Source organism: Nothobranchius furzeri, chromosome 17, assembly GCF_043380555.1.
Source record: "Nothobranchius furzeri strain GRZ-AD chromosome 17, NfurGRZ-RIMD1, whole genome shotgun sequence".
Taxonomy (NCBI): domain Eukaryota; kingdom Metazoa; phylum Chordata; class Actinopteri; order Cyprinodontiformes; family Nothobranchiidae; genus Nothobranchius; species Nothobranchius furzeri.
This window is the reverse complement of record NC_091757.1, coordinates 42018600-42038854: the sequence shown is the minus strand read 5'-3', so window position 1 is coordinate 42038854 and position 20255 is coordinate 42018600. Positions and strand designations below refer to the sequence as shown.

General features: G+C 44.6%; 1 protein-coding gene across 3 annotated transcripts in view; it reads right to left on the bottom strand.

The window, feature by feature from the left end:
* Nucleotides 1-20255, bottom strand: part of arb2a (ARB2 cotranscriptional regulator A) — a 201415-nt gene that overhangs the window by 176187 nt on the left and 4973 nt on the right. For all 3 annotated transcript variants that reach the window (XM_015972423.3, XM_015972424.3, XM_054731701.2), the window contains exon 4: nt 16379-16479. In XM_015972423.3, the coding sequence (XP_015827909.1) occupies nt 16379-16479 (101 nt within the window). The remainder of the gene's footprint in view (nt 1-16378; nt 16480-20255) is intronic.

The following is a 20255-nucleotide window of genomic DNA, read 5'->3' as shown; positions in this document are numbered from 1 at the left end:
TATTGCACTAAGTAACGTTAATAAAGGGACCCTTATTTTAAAATGTTCCCAAAACCAATCAATCTCAAACATGGCCAAGCAGGATTATCCAACATGATCTTACAAGATGAAGTGGTGGTGGAATATGAATATACTGGTGCTCATATTTTTAGGAACGCATTTTTAATATTAATTATGAAGCAGTTATTAAAACTAAAGCAACCCTCACATGGACAGCAACACGCTTAAAAATGATGTGAAATATCTTAATAAAAATATGAAACGGACATAGAATGGGCAATCAAGAGGTTTAATCAATTTATTTTACCCATCTGAATTTGCATTAATTACAGCTGGCAATAAAGTGAAACCCTGGTCATAAAGAGACCAACAAGACATAATCTACCGTGTAGGAATGGAAGAAGATAGAAGAAAAAAATGACAGAGTGTGTGTGTGTGTGTGTGTGTGTGTGTGTGTGTGTATGTGTGTGTGTGTGTGTGTGTGTGTGTGTGTGTGTGTGTGTGTGTGTGTGTGTGTGTGTGTGTTCGTGCGCACGTGCATGTGTGTGTGTTTGTGTGAGAGAGAGAGAGAGAGAGAGAGAGAGAGAGAGAGAGTTCTAATTCAGCCATCTGGCTAGCTTTATAATATTCTGTCGCTGTGTGTGTGCATGTGTGTTTACAAATTTGTGACTGCCTCCCATTCGACAGATGCAGACGGAGCAGAGAAGAATCCTCATTTATTAACAGCTTAATAGAGCTCCATCTGGACCAGACCCTATGCTTGTCTCCTATCAGAGAAATTTATCACCGAATCACAGGAATTAGACTCCAGCTGATACCTACACAGGCTGAGGTGACCCTGCTGCACCAAAGTAGCGCCTCACAGATAGCCTGCACTGTTATACAGCTGTACTACAGCCATTAGGATAACAGTTGTAGCTCAGGAGAGAAGATATCACTGTGGCTTTAGATGGTGAGGTAGGTCTGAGTTTAAATCATTGGTTTAAACACAAAACCAAAGGAAAACCTTTCTAATGCATCAAATAAACACACTTGATTGTTTACAATTATATTTCTCTGAAATATCATCAGGGATGATTTTAATTGCAGGCGTCTAAATTCTTCCAACCTGTTCAATTCAGTCCTTTCTGATGCAGCTGACCAACCATCAGTCATCAATTAAGAAAAGGACAAATGTTTGAGCTAATTGATGTGAAAGATGGATAAAGAATTAAATTTATTGTTAAAATTACTGTAAAGACCTTGTAAAATTAGTTTTTTGTGGACTTTACATAAATATACAGTCACCTTTGATTTAGTACCCATTATCTGCTTTTCACACACATCTTATCTGTAATAATTAAATTCATTTAAAAAACTATTGTTATCGTTAACTGTCGTAAACCATGTTTATGTTTGTGCATCACCTTTTGAGATACATTTTTGTGCCAATCCTAATTTTTAAGTCTGCATATTTTACCATTATTAACTAAAACAAAAATACAAATTAAGATTTTGTTTTTATTGATTTTCTGAGATGTAACTGTTGTGTTTCACTTTTAATCACTCCTAAAAGCCACAATGTTTCAGTGATGTTGTGGAATGTAAATGTTTTTCTTTATGTTATGAAATAAATGCGTGAAAATTTCTAATCTATATTAATGCATTCACATTTTGCTTCAAAAAGCCATCTTTATCTCATTTCTCTCATTTATGATTTTCTGAAAGTCTTTTAAAGTTGCCAATCTAACCATGGCTGATTTTTCTCTTGCTCTCTTTTCCTTTTTTGTACCTGACCAGTGTGCGCCTCAAATTTAGGAAAACAAAAACTATCTCCAGTAAATGAACTGTGCGGTACCAAAAAGTCACATCCTTAAATCCAGAAAGACCCGACACAGGGCCAGATAGAAGATAACCTCCTGTAAGTTGTCTGCTAAGTTGTCTATGTGGCAGAGGTGTGGACTCGAGTCACATGACTTGGACTCGAGTGAGACTCAAGTCATTATTTTAATGACTTCTGACTTGACTTGATAAAATCTTTAAAGACTTACAACTTGACTTGGACTTGAAAGCCAATGACTTGCAACTTGAATCGACTTGCATCTGTTGACTTGATGATGACTTGAGCATATTTGATATTTTAGCACAAAAGTGGCACAACATGCACAAAAATCATAAATCATTTTTGGTTCTGGGTTTGATCTTGTTCTGCTAAATGCAGCAGCACTTTGTTTATAATCAGTTTCAGTTACACTTTCTGCTTGTTTGAGCAAATTAATTAAGCTTTAAGAAGCTTTATTTCTGGAATTTATTCATTATCATTGTCAAAATTAAATGTAAATTGAAGTTGGACAGATGACTTGATTATGACTTGAAAATTCAAAGTGAAGGACTTGAACTTGACTTGGACTTCCACATCATTTGTCATGCCACCACTCTAGCCAGGCCCGGTTTCCCCAGCAACCACAACCAGCTCATCATCTACCTGATTCAAACCACCTGTCTCACATTAACTCATCAGCTCCACCTGCAACCACCTCTATATAACATCAGGAGAAACACCAAGCCAGTGCCAGATTTTTGAAAGCATTTGTTAGTAGATTATCCAGCATTCTAAAACCCTGCCTAAACCTCAAGTTCCTGACCTTGTTTCTGAACCTCGACCTTGCCACCTGCCTGCTCCCTGACTGGATTATCTCACAGTTTCTGATCTTCTGGACTCCTGACCTTGGATTTGTTACATGGACTCTGCCTCTGGATTTCCCCTCCTGACCAAGCCTTCTGCTACTGCCCTTCCTACAGACTGGTAACACTCCCCTGTGTGTTCTCAAATAAAAACTTTAAAGCGTCTTACTGTGTCTGGTGCTTTCACGGGTCCTCCAGCCCTGGTTGTTACAGAAAAATCTGGCCACCATGGACCCAGCACCGACACAGGAATGGCAGCTCGGTGTGGAACGCTCCATTTCTGGTCTGGAAGACAAAGTAAACGAACTCCTGGATCTGCTCCGAACCGGTGACTCATCTCGTCATGTGACCGACGTCCCGATGGCTTCCGCATTCCCGGTCCAGTTCCGGGTCTCCCCTGTCCACGAACCTCGTCTTGTTCCACCGGAAGTTTTTAAAGGTGAGCCCAAACAATGCCGCCCCTTCCTCACCCAATGCGAGATTCACTTTGAACTACAGCCTTCATCATTTCCAACCGAACGCTCTCGCGTGGCTTATGTGATCTCGTTATTGTCGGACCAAGCCAAGGTTTGGGGCACCGCTGAATGGGCTAAGGACTCTCCTATCTGTTTTAATTACCGTGCTTTCTCGAATGAACTCATTCGGATTTTTAACCCTGTTTTACCAAGTAGGGAGGCCACCCGAGGATTATTGATTTTGGAACAAGGAACCCGGAGGGTTAACGACTATATCATCGACTTCCATGCTGTGGCTGCAGGGAGCGACTGGAATGAGGCAGCCCTCATGGACATGTTCTATCAGGGTCTCTCGGACCGGATCAAGGATGAATTGGCAACTCGAGAGTTTCCTAGAAGCCTGGAGGACCTCGAGAATCTCGCCACCCGCATCGACCTCCGACTGTTGGAGAGGCGGAGAGACAGGTCCAGGAGACCCATGCCACCTGTCAGTCCCCGCTCTGCGCCCATAGGTCCGGCAACTTCACCTGGAAACGCAACTGTGAGTAACTACAACACACCACAGTCCTCCCATGATGAACCCATGCAAATCGGGAAGACCAAGCTCACAGAAAAAGAGAGATCTAGACGTCGGTTACTCAACCTGTGTTTTTATTGTGGGGGCTCAGATCACAGCGTACAAAACTGCACGTTAAAAGGGCATGCTCAATAGAGAAGGGGAGGGCTCTATTGGGTCGTTTGGTTCCAAAACCCCGCGTACGACCTTTTGCCTCTGCTACGTTTTTTTTATGCCAAACAGGAGCACAGCTGTCCTGTGTTTATTGACTCTGGAGCTGACACAAACTTTATGGACATTTCTTTTGCTGAGTCTATTGGCCTGCCCCTGCACCCCATCGCCCGGACTCAAGAAGTGCAGGCTATTGATGGACACATCATTTACCAAGCCACCCATGAAACTGACCCAATCACCATGAGGCTTGGGGGGAACCATGTCGAAACCCTAAATTTCCTGGCCATCCCCTCTCCTAACATCTCTGTCATCTTGGGAATCACCTGGTTGCGCACTCACAATCCACAGCTGGATTGGCGTAAGGGGGAGATTTTGGGATGGTCTGACCAGTGTATGTCCCAATGTTTGACTAATGCCTCTCCTAGTCTCCTACGTACACCTGACTCATCGGAAACCTACCCGGACCTCTCAAAAGTCCCTATTGAGTACCATAACCTCAAGGAGGCTTTTAACAAGCATCGTGCTACCAGGTTACCTCCTCATCGCCTCTATGATTGTGCCATTGATTTATTGCCTGGAACTTCACCCCCTAGAGGGCGTCTGTTTTCCCTTTCTCTTACAGAGCAAGAAGCCATGAGGAAATACATCCACGAGTCCCTACAATCAGGAATCATCCGCCCCTCCTCTTCTCCGGCTGGTGCTGGATTTTTCTTCGTGGGGAAGAAGGATGGTTCTTTACGACCCTGTATCGACTACAGAGGACTTAACAACATTACGGTAAAGAACCGCTATCCTCTCCCTCTTATCAACTCTGCTTTCGACTCCCTTCGAGGTTCCCAGGTTTTTACCAAGCTTGATTTGCGCAACGCTTACCATCTGGTGCGCATTCGAGAAGGGGATGAGTGGAAGACTGCTTTTTAACACCCCAAATGGACATTATGAATACCTGGTCATGCCCTTTGGCCTCACCAACGCCCCTGCTGTTTTCCAGGCCCTCGTCAATGATGTTTTACGTGATATGGTGGGGAGGTTTGTGTTTGTTTACCTAGATGATGTCCTTGTGTTCTCTCCCGATCTGGACACCCACAGAAGACACGTCAGAGCAGTCATTCTCAGGTTGCTGCAAAACAACCTCTTTATAAAAGCAGAAAAATGTGAGTTTCACAAGGCCTCCATGTCCTTCCTGGGATTCATACTCTCCCCCAATCAGATCTCCATGGACCCCACCAAGGTGACCGCTGTGGTTGACTGGCCCCCTCCGACAGACAGAAAGCAGCTCCGACGCTTCCTGGGGTTTGCTAATTTCTACCGGCGGTTCATCAAAGGTTACAGCAGGATCGCTGCACCTCTCCATGCCCTCACCTCTAACAAGGTCAGTTATGTGTGGACTGATTATGCTAACCGGGCATTTCTCAAACTCAAAGAACTGTTTACAACCGCTCCAGTTCTCCACTCCCCGGATCCTGCACGCCAGTTCATTGTAGAGGTGGATGCCTCAGCTGTTGGTGTAGGCGCCGTTTTGAGCCAGCGCAGCTCTGATAACAAGGTTCACCCATGTGCTTTCTTTTCTAAGACCCTATCTCCAGCTGAACGAAACTACGACGTGGGTGACCGGGAACTGTTGGCGGTTAAGCTCGCCCTGGAGGAGTGGAGGCATTGGCTTGAGGGGGCTATCACACCTTTTCTGGTCTGGACTGACCATAAAAACCTGGAGTATCTACAGACAGCCAAGCGTCTCAACCCCCGTCAAGCCAGGTGGGCCTTGTTTTTTAGCCGTTTCAACTTCCACTTGTCTTACAGACCTGGCACCAAGAATACCAAGCCAGATGCTCTATCTCGGATCATGGAACACCAGGTACCTGAACCCAACGCCTCCACGGACTCTACAGTCCTCCCCAAGGGGGTCCTGCTGGGCGTCTCCCGCCTAGCTCTGGAGAACAAACTCAAGGAGACAGAACATCTCTACCCAGCACCTCCTCAGTGCCCGCCTGGTCGGATCTACGTTCCTGACCACCTACGGACAGAGGTATTGTTATTCTGTCACAGTTCTCACCTTTTTTGTCACCCAGGCATTACCAGGACTATAAACGTGGTCAGAAGCAGATTCTGGTGGCCGGCGTTGGCCAAGGACTCCCGGGAGTTTGTCAGGGCCTGCCCCGACTGTGCCAAAGCAAAGGCCTCTCGTAGACCCCCTGCCGGTCTTCTACGACCTTTGCCCGTCCCACACCGGCCCTGGTCTCATCTGAGCATGGATTTCGTCACAGGCTTACCTCCATCTAACTCCTTTAGAGTTATCCTCACAGTCGTGGACCGTTTTTCCAAGATGGTCCATCTGGTCCCCCTCAAGAAACTCCCCACCGCATCTGACATGGCTGATATCTTGGCACGTGAGGTCTTCCGCCTCCATGGTCTTCCACAAGACATCGTCTCGGACAGAGGACCCCAGTTCGTGTCCAGGTTCTGGAAAGCTTTTTGTGCCCGGTTGGGGATTCAGGTGAGCCTCTCCTCTGGGTTTCATCCACAGACCGACGGACAGACGGAGAGACACAACCAAGAAATGGAAACCAAGCTACGCCTCTTGTGCCAGGACGACGCCACAACCTGGTCCCAGAACCTGCCTTGGGTGGAACACGCTATGAACTCTCTACCCACTACTGCGACAGGTGTGTCTCCCTTTTTCACTGTTTTTGGTTATCAACCCCCTGTGTTTTCCATTCAAGAGACCCTGGCCCACGTCCCCTCTGCCTATGCCGCCGCCCTCAGATGTCGCCGTGCCTGGTGGTCCGCTAGGCGCCGTCTCCTCCAAGCCTCTGCAGTATATGCCCGCTCGGCCAACAGGCGGCGCATTCCGGCTCCCGCATATAGGGTGGGTCAGAAGGTCTGGCTGTCGACGGCCGATATCCCGCTCAGGGTGGACTGCAGGAAGTTGGCTCCCCGTTTCATTGGTCCCTTCCCCATTTCCAAGGTTATCAACCCTGCTGCTGTTCGCCTCCGCCTTCCCAGGGCCCTTAGGGTCCACCCCTCTTTCCATGTGTCAAAGGTGAAACCTGTGGTGTCCTCGTCTCTCGTGCCCTCCTCCGGGCCCCCTCCGCCCGCCCGGCTCCTTCCTGGTGGTCCGGTCTGGGCTGTGCGGCGGGTCCTCCGTTCCCGGCGCCGGGGCCGTGGGCTTCAATACCTGGTGGACTGGGCTGGTTTTGGTCCTGAGGAGCGGTCCTGGGTTCCCGCTCGCCGCTTCGTCGACCTCTCTCTCCTCCGGGACTCCCGCCGCTCCCGTCCTGGCCGGCCGGGTGGGCCGTCCGGTGCCGGCCCTTGTGGGGGGGATTCTGTCATGCCACCACTCCAGCCAGGCCCGGTTTCCCCAGCAACCACAACCAGCTCATCATCTACCTGATTCAAACCACCTGTCTCACATTAACTCATCAGCTCCACCTGCAACCACCTCTATATAACATCAGGAGAAACACCAAGCCAGTGCCAGATTTTTGAAAGCATTTGTTAGTAGATTATCCAGCATTCTAAAACCCTGCCTAAACCTCAAGTTCCTGACCTTGTTTCTGAACCTCGACTTTGCCACCTGCCTGCTCCCTGACTGGATTATCTCACAGTTTCTGATCTTCTGGACTCCTGACCTTGGATTTGTTACATGGACTCTGCCTCTGGATTTCCCCTCCTGACCAAGCCTTCTGCTACTGCCCTTCCTACAGACTGGTAACACTCCCCTGTGTGTTCTCAAATAAAAACTTTAAAGCGTCTTACTGTGTCTGGTGCTTTCACGGGTCCTCCAGCCCTGGTTGTTACATCATTGACTTTGGACTCGACTTGGACTCGGTTGTCTTTGACTTAAACTTGACTGGAAAGACTTGTGACTTACTTGTGACTTGCAAAGCAGTGACTTGGTCCCACCTCTGCTATGTGGTGATAAAACAGTGTGAGAATATCACACTGTCTGAATTACCTATTGGTCAGAGTTAAAGTGACTTAATGACAAGAGGAATAAAGTCATTTGAAATTAGTCAGATACTAGACTAAAGACTAATTTAAAAAAATAATTAAGACTGCTAAAATCTTTAAAAACCTTCAGGCTGAAAATATATTGATCAAGAATATTTGAAAAGCTCAAAAGGTGTGACTCAGAAATGGGATATGACTCAAGACTTTTGTACTGCTCTGAATGTGGCAAAGGTAGAAGATTTTCATGTCCAAATGAAAGAAAAAACATTCACTACTTGTGTTCAGGCCAGATCTCTTTTTCTGCTTTCAGACCATCACACCAACATTTTTCATCTCCCTATTTCTATCAGTCCCTCCATTCAGAGACAAGGCTGAAGTGTGAATTGGACATCTGGTGCTGTGATGTGTCTGACAATACGGGCCCACCCCCCCATCACCCCCCAGCTCCCTCACACGCGTAAATAGACGAATGAAGGCGTGCAAGCACATAGTCCGCCAAAAAAGGGAACTGTAAGAATCTAGAATTGGTATTAGGGGGAAGAGGACTGAAGGAAAGGTGGACTAAATATGTTACAAAGAATAGAAAAGAGAGGAATGTCAACTAACATTGGGGGAAACACTGATGCTATTATGTTCACACGGCCAGGGGCAAACACATGCATCCACAGCCGTGTGCCATCTCTCATTGCTCTCTGACTGGATCTAGCTTTGACTGTCTCAGCTGTCTGGCTGAAAGAGGGCATCAGGGTGTGTTGGGAAGTTGTGTTAGCCCGTAACAGACCATCACAGACTGAACTTATACTTACTTTTATGACTCATCCGACCTGGCAGAAATAAAAATATATGTGAATCAAGACTAGATGCCCCATTTTTAAACTCCTAAGAGATTGACTGACCTGTGTGACCTTATGTTACAACTCTGTATGCTCATGTCTAATAAGCCCATTAATTATTTTTACTTGAAATGTGTATAAATTACACAAGATCTGTCCTCTGTCATGTGTTTTCACTCCTATCAGCCAGTGTGCCTTTTTAAGGGGTGACAGGTAGTCACGGTGCTGTTTGATGTCAGGGTGTGTACCGCTCTGAATATGGACCAGAAACATGTATCTAAGGAGATTAGAAAGACAACTATTTTTGACAAGCTTGTAAAAGGTGAAAGCCATAAGACCATCTAAGTAACCTATGAAACAAACCGTGGTACGGTTCTGTGGCGGCTCTGCTGCGTCTGAAACAGGGTGTCGAGTCTCTTCAAAGTCCAATTAAATCTCGAGACCATCAACATATAGAGGCGTGTGCTGCCAAGCGTCAAGCTTGGTCTCAATTCATGTGTTCTTCAACAGGGTAATGAAACTCAGGAATGACAAAGTCCTGATCTAAATCCTGTTGAACATCTGTGGAAGGAGGTGAAACATCTGGAAATAACCTATTTAAACCTGAGGGTGAGCGGGTGAAAAATAAACCTGTCGACAGGTGTGGAGATCACTTGATTGTCTCATAAGGTTGTGCAAAAATATTGACATTAAGGGCCAGTCCAAGCTGATTTGATCAGTTTTTAAAAATTATTTTGTTGAACCAAAATATAAAAAACTATCTACATTAGATGATCTTTAGCACATTTTTATTATTACGTTGTCAGTGTCTAGTTAGACCACTGTGAGTTTTTGTTGTATCTTTAATTGAAGGTTGCTAATAACAATGATAATGATGTCCATTTCTGTAGTTTTTATCTCCCTAATTCAAATGTGGCCTAAAGACTCCTGAGTTAAAACGACCTTATTCTGATGCAGCTCCTAAAGCATGACAAACACAATATTTACACTGATTACAAAAAGTCACATCAACAGGGACTGACACCCAATTATTTTCCCGTCTCTTTAAAAAAATGTCCTTTTTGTCACAAGATGAATACAATTTGCATTTACGGAGTGTTTCATGCAGACTGTTTGCTCCTGCACAAAAGCCTAAGTTCAGCTGGTTTAAGTGTTGGTGTGTTCTTTCAAGTCCTCGGCTTTCCCGCTACAAATTGTTTGTTACTCGTCCTTTTTAGATGGCGGATACCGTGGGAGCAGGCAAACAGAAAGGAGGTAAAGAAGCCTTCAGAGAGGACTGGTTCTCAAAGGAGCTTCTGTATACCTGCATTTGGAATAATAAAAACATCCAGGTAATCCCACAAAAGGCTCTATCTCTTTACTTTGAACTTCAAAGAATGCATATAACAATTAAAAGCAACAAACGGAGAAAAATATGATTACAAAGGAATATTTCTTGTTATCTTTATATACTCTAAAAGTGTCTGAGTTGTTAGCGTGAATTAGGGGGGAATTTTAGGATTTTGTCTGTCTGGGTGCACTAAATACAAAAGAACATGAAGAAACTTCACTAAGGAAAAGTGTCTGGAAATTTGGTCAGTTTTTGTCATTGTGTCCCCACTAGTTCTGCAGTTTGCTAGAAAATGACAGGACAACTGATGAATCTGTTTTCCACGTGGTGTATCAAACCTGAAGTCTTCATCAGGACTCAACGAAATACCGTATTTTCACGACCATAAGGCGCACCTAAAAGTCTTAAATTTTCTCCAAAATGTACACCGCGCCCTGTGGTGCGATGCGCCTATTGTGTTGTTGTGAGACGCGAACGTAGTAGAAGACAAGGGGCGTGGCGTGAACGTGCGGACGTAAGCGAAGACAGACCTGTGGATCTGCCACATCGTCATCAACATCCTCCCTATTTGCCTCAGACTCCGGCTGAGTCTCCGCCCACTTCCTCTGCTTCCAGTTCAAAAAACAGCCGTACTATCTGAATTGCCTGGTGGACATTTATCCTTCTCATCATCCTTTATATAAGCCTAATAAAAGCCTACTAAACTGCAGAGACAATATATCTGCCCGATCGCTCCAAAATATGAAGTTTACTGTCAATATCTGTCTAACTGTTTGTTGTTACTCCGTTCACACCACTCCTTTCCCTGCGAAGCGGCTCCTTTTTGCGCACATCTCGTCACTCGTGCAGCCTTCCTCTCTCTCTCTCAGCTACATGATGATACTTTATATCAATATAATATGTGAGACTTCCACCAACAGCAAAAGGATCTCATGGTTTTGTGGGGTTTTTTTTTATGTTCACAAGCACATTCCCTCTCACGAATTACTAAACTGCTGTTTTGACAAGTCATCAGATTGTCTAAAAATAGGTCGTTTTTTAGTTTAGATAAGCTCCGCTTTTACGTTGCCTATTAACAAAATTTAAAAACTGGGGTGTAGTTTATGATCTCCTTTTTAAAGCTGAATTGAAACCGAAACTCAGGGAGGCGGAGTCTTGCTGCTACAATGTCCCAAATCAGACCTGTTCAAAAGACGCGTCCATGGACCCCAGAGGGTTAATAAAACACAATTCAAATCACACTATTTTCTTAGGCCTATTAATAACACAAATGATTTTGTTCATGTGGAAAGTTTATGTGGTTAAATCCACCAACTACCGGTAAACACATTCTGAACTTCAACACAGCGCATCAGCGCTTGAAGCGGCGCTGCGACCCAAAAAGTACCAGAACCGCTCATGGAGCATGCGCAATCATGCATCAACACTGCTCGCCCGCTATTTCCCTAATAACACACGCTGTTCGTTTTAATTTCTACGCGTTTTTTTACTCACAAAGATTGTCAAGAAAGCATATTTGTCGTGTTCATGTCAAATTAAACTGATCATAAAACACAGATTTACTTTATTTCATTTTCCTCATCCAACCCCTATAAATCCCTGTGTGTCCTCCTGCAGGACTCCCGGTGTATGCCCGGCTTTAGTAAGAGGGAGACCCGCGATTATCGCTTTGTCGTGCATGTCTCATTGAAAATGAATGGAGGAGAGGCGAAGTTGCCTTCCGTGTGTCGAGCCCATTAGAAGAGCACGAGCCGTCAGCACATGCAATGAGGAAGTGCACGTGCGCTCTAAACCAGGTTAAATACAAAAAAGACACTCGTAACTGAAGCTGCGCCCTATAACACGGTGTGCCCTATGGTCGTGAAAATATGGTAGGTTTTTTTCAACTATCAGAACTTGAGTAATTTTACCGGACCTTTGTTTTATTCTTGCGTCTCCGTTTCACCAGATCGGCCTGAAAGGACCATTTTCCGGGCCACTTCAGGAGCCAAGGACCTGAAGCCTGATAAGTATTCCAAAACCGTCATGGTAGAATCGCTGGGCAGGACTTGTGGTTAACTTATGCTGTTTAGTTGTAACTCAGCAGTAAATTATATCGGCAGATATTGGCAAAACCCGGCATTTATAAAATGGGAAAATTGTTGGTGAAGCAGAATGGAAGGAAAAGGAAGTAAGCAGCAATGTGCTTTCAAATCACCATTTCTAAACTACCAACACCAGAAAATGCAGCAGATATCACCCTGTTCTGTGGTCTCCTACAGAGCACTGTAAAAAATCTGCGCTATACTTCTGGTCATTATTATCCATGAAGACCGTTTGGCACTGATCAACGATGTCACTCGCTGCTGAAACGGTAACAACAACGTCCTTTAAGAGCTGATTTTGTATGAAGAAAGAATGGCTTAGAGAACCGAGCTATCATATTTTCCTCGTCACCATCCTCCTTCCCAGAAATTTCTAGAAACTCCTATCCACCTTATTCCTGGGCCTGCTCATGTAGAAACAATTATGCGAGCAACATCCGGTGAGATATCAGATATAGCGCAGAACCCAACACGTTCTCACTCCCAGCGAGTCAAAAACAAACGCTTGGTCAGCCACCCTCCACGTCAGACCCCGACGCCAAAAGTGCCCTTTTTCGTTACTTATGTGCGAAAAGGGGTTTTCCTTTATTTGACTGCAGATCCCAATGCAGCGTAAAACTGAAGCGATGGGATGTCCGCTATTGTTGCATCCCAATGCAGCGTTACACTGGCACCAAACAAGCTCATTGTACCTCACCTTAACCTTATCCTCTTATTTAACCTTCCCCTCACCCCTATCCTAACCTTAACAATCTTGCCAGCGAACACGTTAGTGATGTGTCGATCACTCTAAAAGCCGGCTCTATGAAGTGAACGGCGGGAGCCGCCTCGTGATTGGTCGAGTTTGGACCGAGCCAACGCGAGGGGGAGGTTTCAACTACCAAGGTGGAGGTTAAAAGTAGAGGGTATGTGTAACCTCCCCCTCGCCAGATGGTATGTTCTAACTTTCCCCTTGGGCGGCAAATACGAAAATTCACAGTCAGACTCTGACTGTCAGAGTCAGAATGCAGGGGAAACAAACGCTTGATCGCAGTGAGAGTAACGTTTTAGGTAGCAAGAGGGTTAAGGTTAGGATGAGGGAGAGGGGAAGGTTATAAAGAGCGAAACGTTAAGGTTTAGGTGCGGTTAAACGAGGTGGTTCGGTGCTGCATCGGTTAAATGAGCTGGTTCGTTGCCGCATTTAAGGTTTAGGTGCGGTTAAACGAGCTGGTTCGGTGCTGCATCGGTGAAATGAGGGTTAAGGTTAGGATGAGGGAGAGGGGAAGGTTATAAATAGTGAAACGTTAAGGTTTAGGTGCGGTTAAATGAGCTGGTTCGGTGCCGCATCAGCGGATATCTAATCACGTCGGTTTTACGCTGCATTGGGATCTGCAGTTACTTATGTGCGAAAAGGGGTTTTCCCCTTTTGTAACGAAAAAGGGCACTTTTGGCGTCTGGGGTCTGACGTGGAGGGTGGCTGACCAAGCGTTTGTTTCCGATGCTTAGGGTGTGAGAATGTGTTCCAGAACCATTGGTTTACGTGGTGAGGTTTCGTTTCAAGTAGCAGATTATTTGAACATTTCAAGAGGATTAAAAAAATTATTTGACCCAGAAAATGAACTCCTGTGGCTCGGGAACATGTTGCACAGTTTGCAGTTGTACTAACAACCAGAGAAAGTTCAATGTGTGGCTACAAGAGCAAAGTTACAATGTATAAAGCTAATATAGGTCTGTTGCCCAAAAACATTCAGCGATTGTTTGAAAAGAAGGAAAGCAGTTATATGTTGAAGGGAACTGAAGTCTTCAAAAAACCCAAATTTATAACCAGAATGAAGGAAATGAGTATTTTGGTGAATGGTGTGAAATTATAGCATTGCCTACACAGAGAAGTGAAAGAGTCAAGAACTCTTAAAGTGTTTAGAGAATATATTAGATCAAGTGTGTTGGGTGGATATGAATGTGAATAATGTCAGTGGTTATGATTGAAATATGGACAAGGAACGTGACAGAATGAACTTCAAGGGAATGCATAAAGATGGTTTTGTTATATTTGTTTGGAAAAAGGGGCAGAAATTATAAGATTTATTTTCTTCCATTTGCTCCCTTTCACTCAAGTTTGTATTGTGTTTATATGTATATTGTTTATTTATTAGTTGTAATTTTTTTTATTCAATGAAATAAATATTTGAAAAAAATAAATGTTTGGAACGTGCACCTCAGCCTAAGGCCCTGTCCACACGTAGCCGGGGATCTGCCAAAACGCAGATATTTTTCTACGTTTTGGCCTGTCATCCACACGAAAACGGAGTTTTTTCACACAAAAACGGATCTTTTTAAAAACTCCGGCCAAAGTGAAGATCTGCGTTTTCTCCGTTTTGGGTGTCTGCGTGTGGACAGACAAAACCGGAGTTTTAAGGTCCGCAACGTCACTTCCCGCGACAAAAAATGCTGACATCAGGTGTGGGACCTGTGTTTACACTAGCCGACAGCATGGATGCCCTCAGAGCTGCGCTCGCTTTATCAATTGTCCAAGCGCTTTTTGCTTGTTTTTTTTTTGCAAGCGGAATTACTGCTCCTTGCGGAAGACCACAGACGAAGGACGAGGTTAAGAACGGGGGAAGTACTGCCACCTACAGGTCTGGCATGTCCTTAACAACGTATTTATCCGGGTACGTGTGGACAGAGTTTTTTTTTTAAACGAGGTGGTGTGGATGCAAGTTTTTGGAGGGGCGGGTATTCGTTTTACAAAAAAACGGCTACGTGTGGACTAGGCCTCAGAGAGTGTGGCTGCGTTCCAATTTCACTGTACATCAAGGCATGAGAACCCGGTCTTTCCTGTATTTCTTGTATTTCACCTGACATAGAAACTAAAACCCAGGCTTGGTGAGGAAGGATTTTAAAGAACGAGGAGCGACGGGGGGGAAACGATTAAAGAACGAGGAGCGACGCGGGAAACGATTAAGGAACAAGGAGTGACAGGGGAAACTATTAAATAAGGAGGAGCGGCGATGGGGGGTGGGGGGGACAATTAAAGAACGAAGAGCGATGGGGGAAAATGATTAAGCCTTTGACTCGGCTCTGCTGTTAGGTAAATAAGATTGTGTCCCGCTTCTTTCAACAAAACACACGTTGCACTATGTAGGTACATATAAGCCTCTGAGCTTTTAAGTTTGTTCACTGCCTTGGTGTTGGATGTGGCATTGTTAAGAAATTAGCTTAATTGCTACTGTATGTTAGATTACGTCAGATTTTCATATCCTCCCACCTCTCTATTGCAGTATTCAGAGGGAGTGTAATGATGTCCCATTTGAGCTGTGGCAGCTGATGTTCCCACATTGTTTACTTCTCAAAAAAGTCCATAAAACATGGATTAGCACAAACAGATCATCCACCTATGGTCGCAATGTAAACAAACCCTGGACTGGAAGTAGGTTGCATATTTCAAGCAAAGGATCTTGGGGGCAAGGAATGAGATTGTGGAAACATGGCTAATGTTTATGTTTGATGATTAAAACATCAAGAAATGCTGATGTCAAACTGTCAGTCTCTACCTACAGGTCATCCTCCTCCAGCCAACTGGCTTCCACCTAGGACCACAACTCCCAACAGCCCCTCGCCGGGATTCCCATCATTCCCCACCTACGTCTCCAACCGCGACTATATACGGAAGTTGCCTTCCATCTCAAGTCACTCAGTAATCGCTTCTTTGAACCTATGATCAGAGTAACCAACCCACCAGTTCTCCCAACGAACTTTCTTCACCCAGTAAGTGCCCTAGCTTACTTTCGGAATAGCTCCGCGATTCTGTTCCACTTCGGTCAGTGCTCGGGCATTCCTAGATTAAATTGTGTGCCAGCTCAATCCCAGCGCTAACATTTCCACGTCTGGGAAGTCATGCACGCTACAGCTCAACTTCTACCAGTCGCCCGACCGTTGTTCGTTTGTTCGTTTAGTTTATTTCATTCAATCAATCAAATAAAAGTTACATTAAAACTATTCATGTTCACAAATAATCATAAATGAAAAAGAGCAGAAAGAAGCAAAAACTGACACAGACAAGGAAATCTCAACCACATAATCAAATTAAATACATACACTGACAGAAAAGGACAGTCATCAGCATAGAAGTGAACAGAAAAAACTTTCAGTGTCCTATTGTAGTAGAGGTGTTTCGATTCTATGTGGTAACAGGTTGATCCCTATTATCCTATAGGGAGTTTTTCAAAACTCAAAACACAGTTTGTATCTGTACTAAAGCCCACGCATACACAGAAAGCTAAACTTTCACTATAAAGAACAAGCTGCAGGTATAGAGAAGTCCTCATGATACCAGTAGAAGAGCAGTGTGTTACCTCTCCAAGAGCTTCATAGCGTTTCTGATTCCAGCGGTGCAGATCTTCTCTGGCATTAAACACAAAGGGTTCGCCGGTTTTTGTATGTCTGAGCTGACCGTCTGCGAGAGACAGAGAAGAAAAGCATTTGTTGATCAAATAAACCAGAATACAAGTGTTGCATTAAGTTTTTCTTAATGTACACCTGCTACTTTAAAATAAGAAAAAATCATAAAATGATCTTTTTTACTTTGACAAATCACAACCACACTTTTCATAGTACAACACGACTGAGTCACATTTTCAAAGTCTTTGCAGTGCTGCTGCAATTCTGGAGAACAAAAGGCTTTTAAAACATCCACCTACCATATAGAAAACAAAAATACAAGTTCAGAAGTACTACTTTTTAAACAATTACCCTTCTGCAGCTGTGGAATGACTACCTTAGCAATGAGCCCATCGATCCTGCAGTTGACACCGAAACACAATAAAGCACTAAGCAGTGTTAAATTTAATTTTGACCTTTATGACTGCAGAATTTGTAAGAGCTGAACCACAAAAAAAGTACACATACTTAACCCAAATAGCCAGGGGCTCCTCATACTTTCTCAATTATTGCACTATGTGAGGGAAACCCATCTAAGGTATAAATGAATATCTTTGCAAAATAAAAGAATGCATGAGCACTTTTTTTCCTTCATTTCCTTCTAAATTGCCACCATTTTACACCTCTATCAATGTGATAAATCTTACACTGCTGCCTTATTGTGTATTACACCACTTGCTCTCATTGCTAGTTGTTACACAACATGTAATCCTCAATGTGGGTTTGGTATTATGCAGCGTTTAGAAGATACATTTGAGTCTGGGAGAGACAAGAGACAAGCGAGGAGTTGGTATACAGCACTGTAGGCAAAAAAACTACCTTGAATAAAATAAATTATGCATACATGGAGAAGTGAGTATGTAAACACCACAACCTACAGAGGGATCTATAATGAAATCCTATTGTCGGAAGGTGTGTGTGTGTGTGTGTGTGTGTGTGTGTGTGTGTGTGTGTGTGTGTGTGTGTGTGTGTGTGTGTGTGTGTGTGTGTGTGTGTGTGTGTGTGTGTGTGTGTGTGTGTGTGAGGGTGTAAATGTATGGTTGTGTGTGAGGGTGCAGGATGTGTGTGTGCGCGCATGCACACGCGTGTGTTTGAGTGCATGCATGTCCCCCCAACAGATCCTCTCTCATTCATTCTCTCAAAGGAATAACATTTTCTCAACTTCTCCCCTCTTTTTTCTGTCATAATTAGCATTCTGTTCTCAATTTGGTCACTTAATTAGGTGTACATAACCTTGGATTTCCAGTAATGGAAAACCGGAGGGCTGGCAAGATGAAGCCATCATCTTCAGTGATTAAGATACCTGCAAACTATTGTACACAGCCTCTTCTGTATTCATATCATTACATGGTGAAATTAACATTTTTGTTCCACCCCTCTCGGGCCAAGGTAGCAAGGGTGTAGTTGTAAAAAATAAAAAAAGCCTTGGAGCCAAAGTGACTGTTCGTCTGGATACTAGGGAAATTGCCGGAGGGCCACAGAGGCTTTAATGGAATTTTTTTCTCCTTAAAGCTTGAAAAAATATTGACGAGATTGTGTGTGTGTGTGCGCGCGCGTGCGTGTGTGTGTGTGTGTGCGCGCGCGTGCGTGTGTGTGCGCGTGTGCGTGCGTGCGTGCGTGCGTGCGTGCGTGCGTGCGTGTGTGTGTGTGTGTGTGTGTGTGTGTGTGTGTGTGTGTGTGTGTGTGTGTGTGTGTGTGTGTGTGTGTGTCTGTGTGTGTGCGTGCGTGTGTGTGTGTACCCCATGTTTCAAGTGGAATTTTTAAGTTGGATTGGGAAGAAGATGATAAGTACAGAGAAAGGAAGAGAACTGAGCCGGGATGGGAAAAATATGAAAAAAAAAAGAAGATGGGATTTGTTTTTTCTTACTCCACGGTAGACTGAGCTGGGACTTGAGGGTGGGGGAAAGTGGTTGGTGGGTGTTGCATAATTTCAGGTGCTGAGTCTCTGTTCTTAGGCACAGCAAGGTTATGCAAATTCTCCGTCAGGCAGAGGCCAAGGCTGAGTAGGTTACTGACGGGCCGTAGAGTACACAACATGTCCCCACATTCAGCCAGCCAGACACTGACAGAGAACACAAGAGATAAGAGAGACAGAGGGAGGAAAGCTACGGGGGAATGCCAAGAGCCTAGATCTCCAGCACCACAGACTTACCAATTCCTCCTTCCAAACAAGTCTGGGTAAAGCTAGACTGTTTTTCTGGTTTTGTAGACTAAATCTGAGAGTTCAGCCATTTAAAATGACCACCAACCAGCAAAAGAGTCCTGGTGGTTTTCTTTCTTTCTTTTCTTCAACAATTAATATGATCTTGTGACCACAAACATCAATCCATCCATTCAGGTGCTTATCTGGGACCAGAGAAGAAGATCACATAAGGACCTTTTACACTAGGATCAGCTTGGCCTGGCCCAGAGTGGCACAGCCCACCCTCACATGGCCTAGTTGTGTTTAGGACTTTCCATCTCAGGAACACCGAAATGGGCGAGGACAAGGGCGGGCTCTGCTTAGCAAAGTGGCACGGAAAAGTCTGTGATGTCAGTTGTAAGCGCTACAAGTTAGATAAAACTGAAGGTGGGCATAGTCTTGTGAGATGAGTGAGATAAGATGGTTAAAAACAATGGAGGACATCTTTGTACCTTTATAGTTGAGACTGAAACGGGGAGTCTTTTTGAAGAAGAAACTCTCTGCATGACATGTGAGAAGGTGTCAACAATGAAGGCTTAAGATGATATTCTGTGACATTACTTCACACAAACACATTGCCAGGCCAATCAGAGGCTCCAACTACATAAGTAGGCGTGAGAGTGGAATCACTTCAGCCGGCCAATCTGTCCACAGGTGGGTGTGTGTAGAGTCAGTTCAGCACAAAAAGCACCACAGCGAAACACAGCTGACAAAAGCTCCATGCAGACATTGCCAGTGTAAACAGACCAATTATGATTATTTCATATCTGACCCGTTCCGATCTTGGTAGTGTTGGTCCGGCCCGGCACGGCCAGGTTTTGTCCACACAGCCTTCTCAGGAAGGGGCAAAAGATGCATGGAGAAGACTGCATCCAGACTGATAATGAATCGTGCATGTGGGATGCCCAGCTGGCTGATTCGACCCGCTAATTAGGGGCTCCCTCTAGTAGGTAGGCGTAACTTCAGCTGGCCAATCAGTCGGTAGTGGGTGTGTGGGATCGGCTATGCACACAGCTGACCGCCAGCGAGCAGGTCCTAAATAAACGGTCAGCTGAGCATGAAAAATGCACAGATTACTCAGATGTGAACACAAACAACCTACCAGGGCCAGGCTGAGCTGACCCTAGCGTAAAAGGGCCAGTAGATATCCCCAGAGCTCCACTGCTCCCTCTTCTAGCTCATTCAGAAGGACTCGAAGATGCTTCCAGGTAGGCCTGAGCGATAAATCAATTTAATGAATTAATTCGAATTTTCTGTTGCAGGCAAATTTTTTTTTTAAATCTATCGAGTTTTTATGTAATAGCACCTTTTTGGTCCTCCAGAGCTTCCGTAGCATTAGTTTCACATAACAGCGACAACAAAGTCACAGCACGCACACGAAACAGCAACAGCAAGTGACTCCATGGCCACCGGTGAGAGTGGGAAGTTTGTTCCTAAGAAAGGAATTAAATCATCCGTTGTTTGGTACTGGTTTGGATTTGCTGCGACGGACGTGGAGCGTGGCACCTGTATCCCAAGAGGGTGTTCATCCATTCATTATTCAGATCAGAAATGAGGGTTACATTTGTCTTGCTTGTGATTAAATAAAAAATAAAATTGGCTTTAAGGTG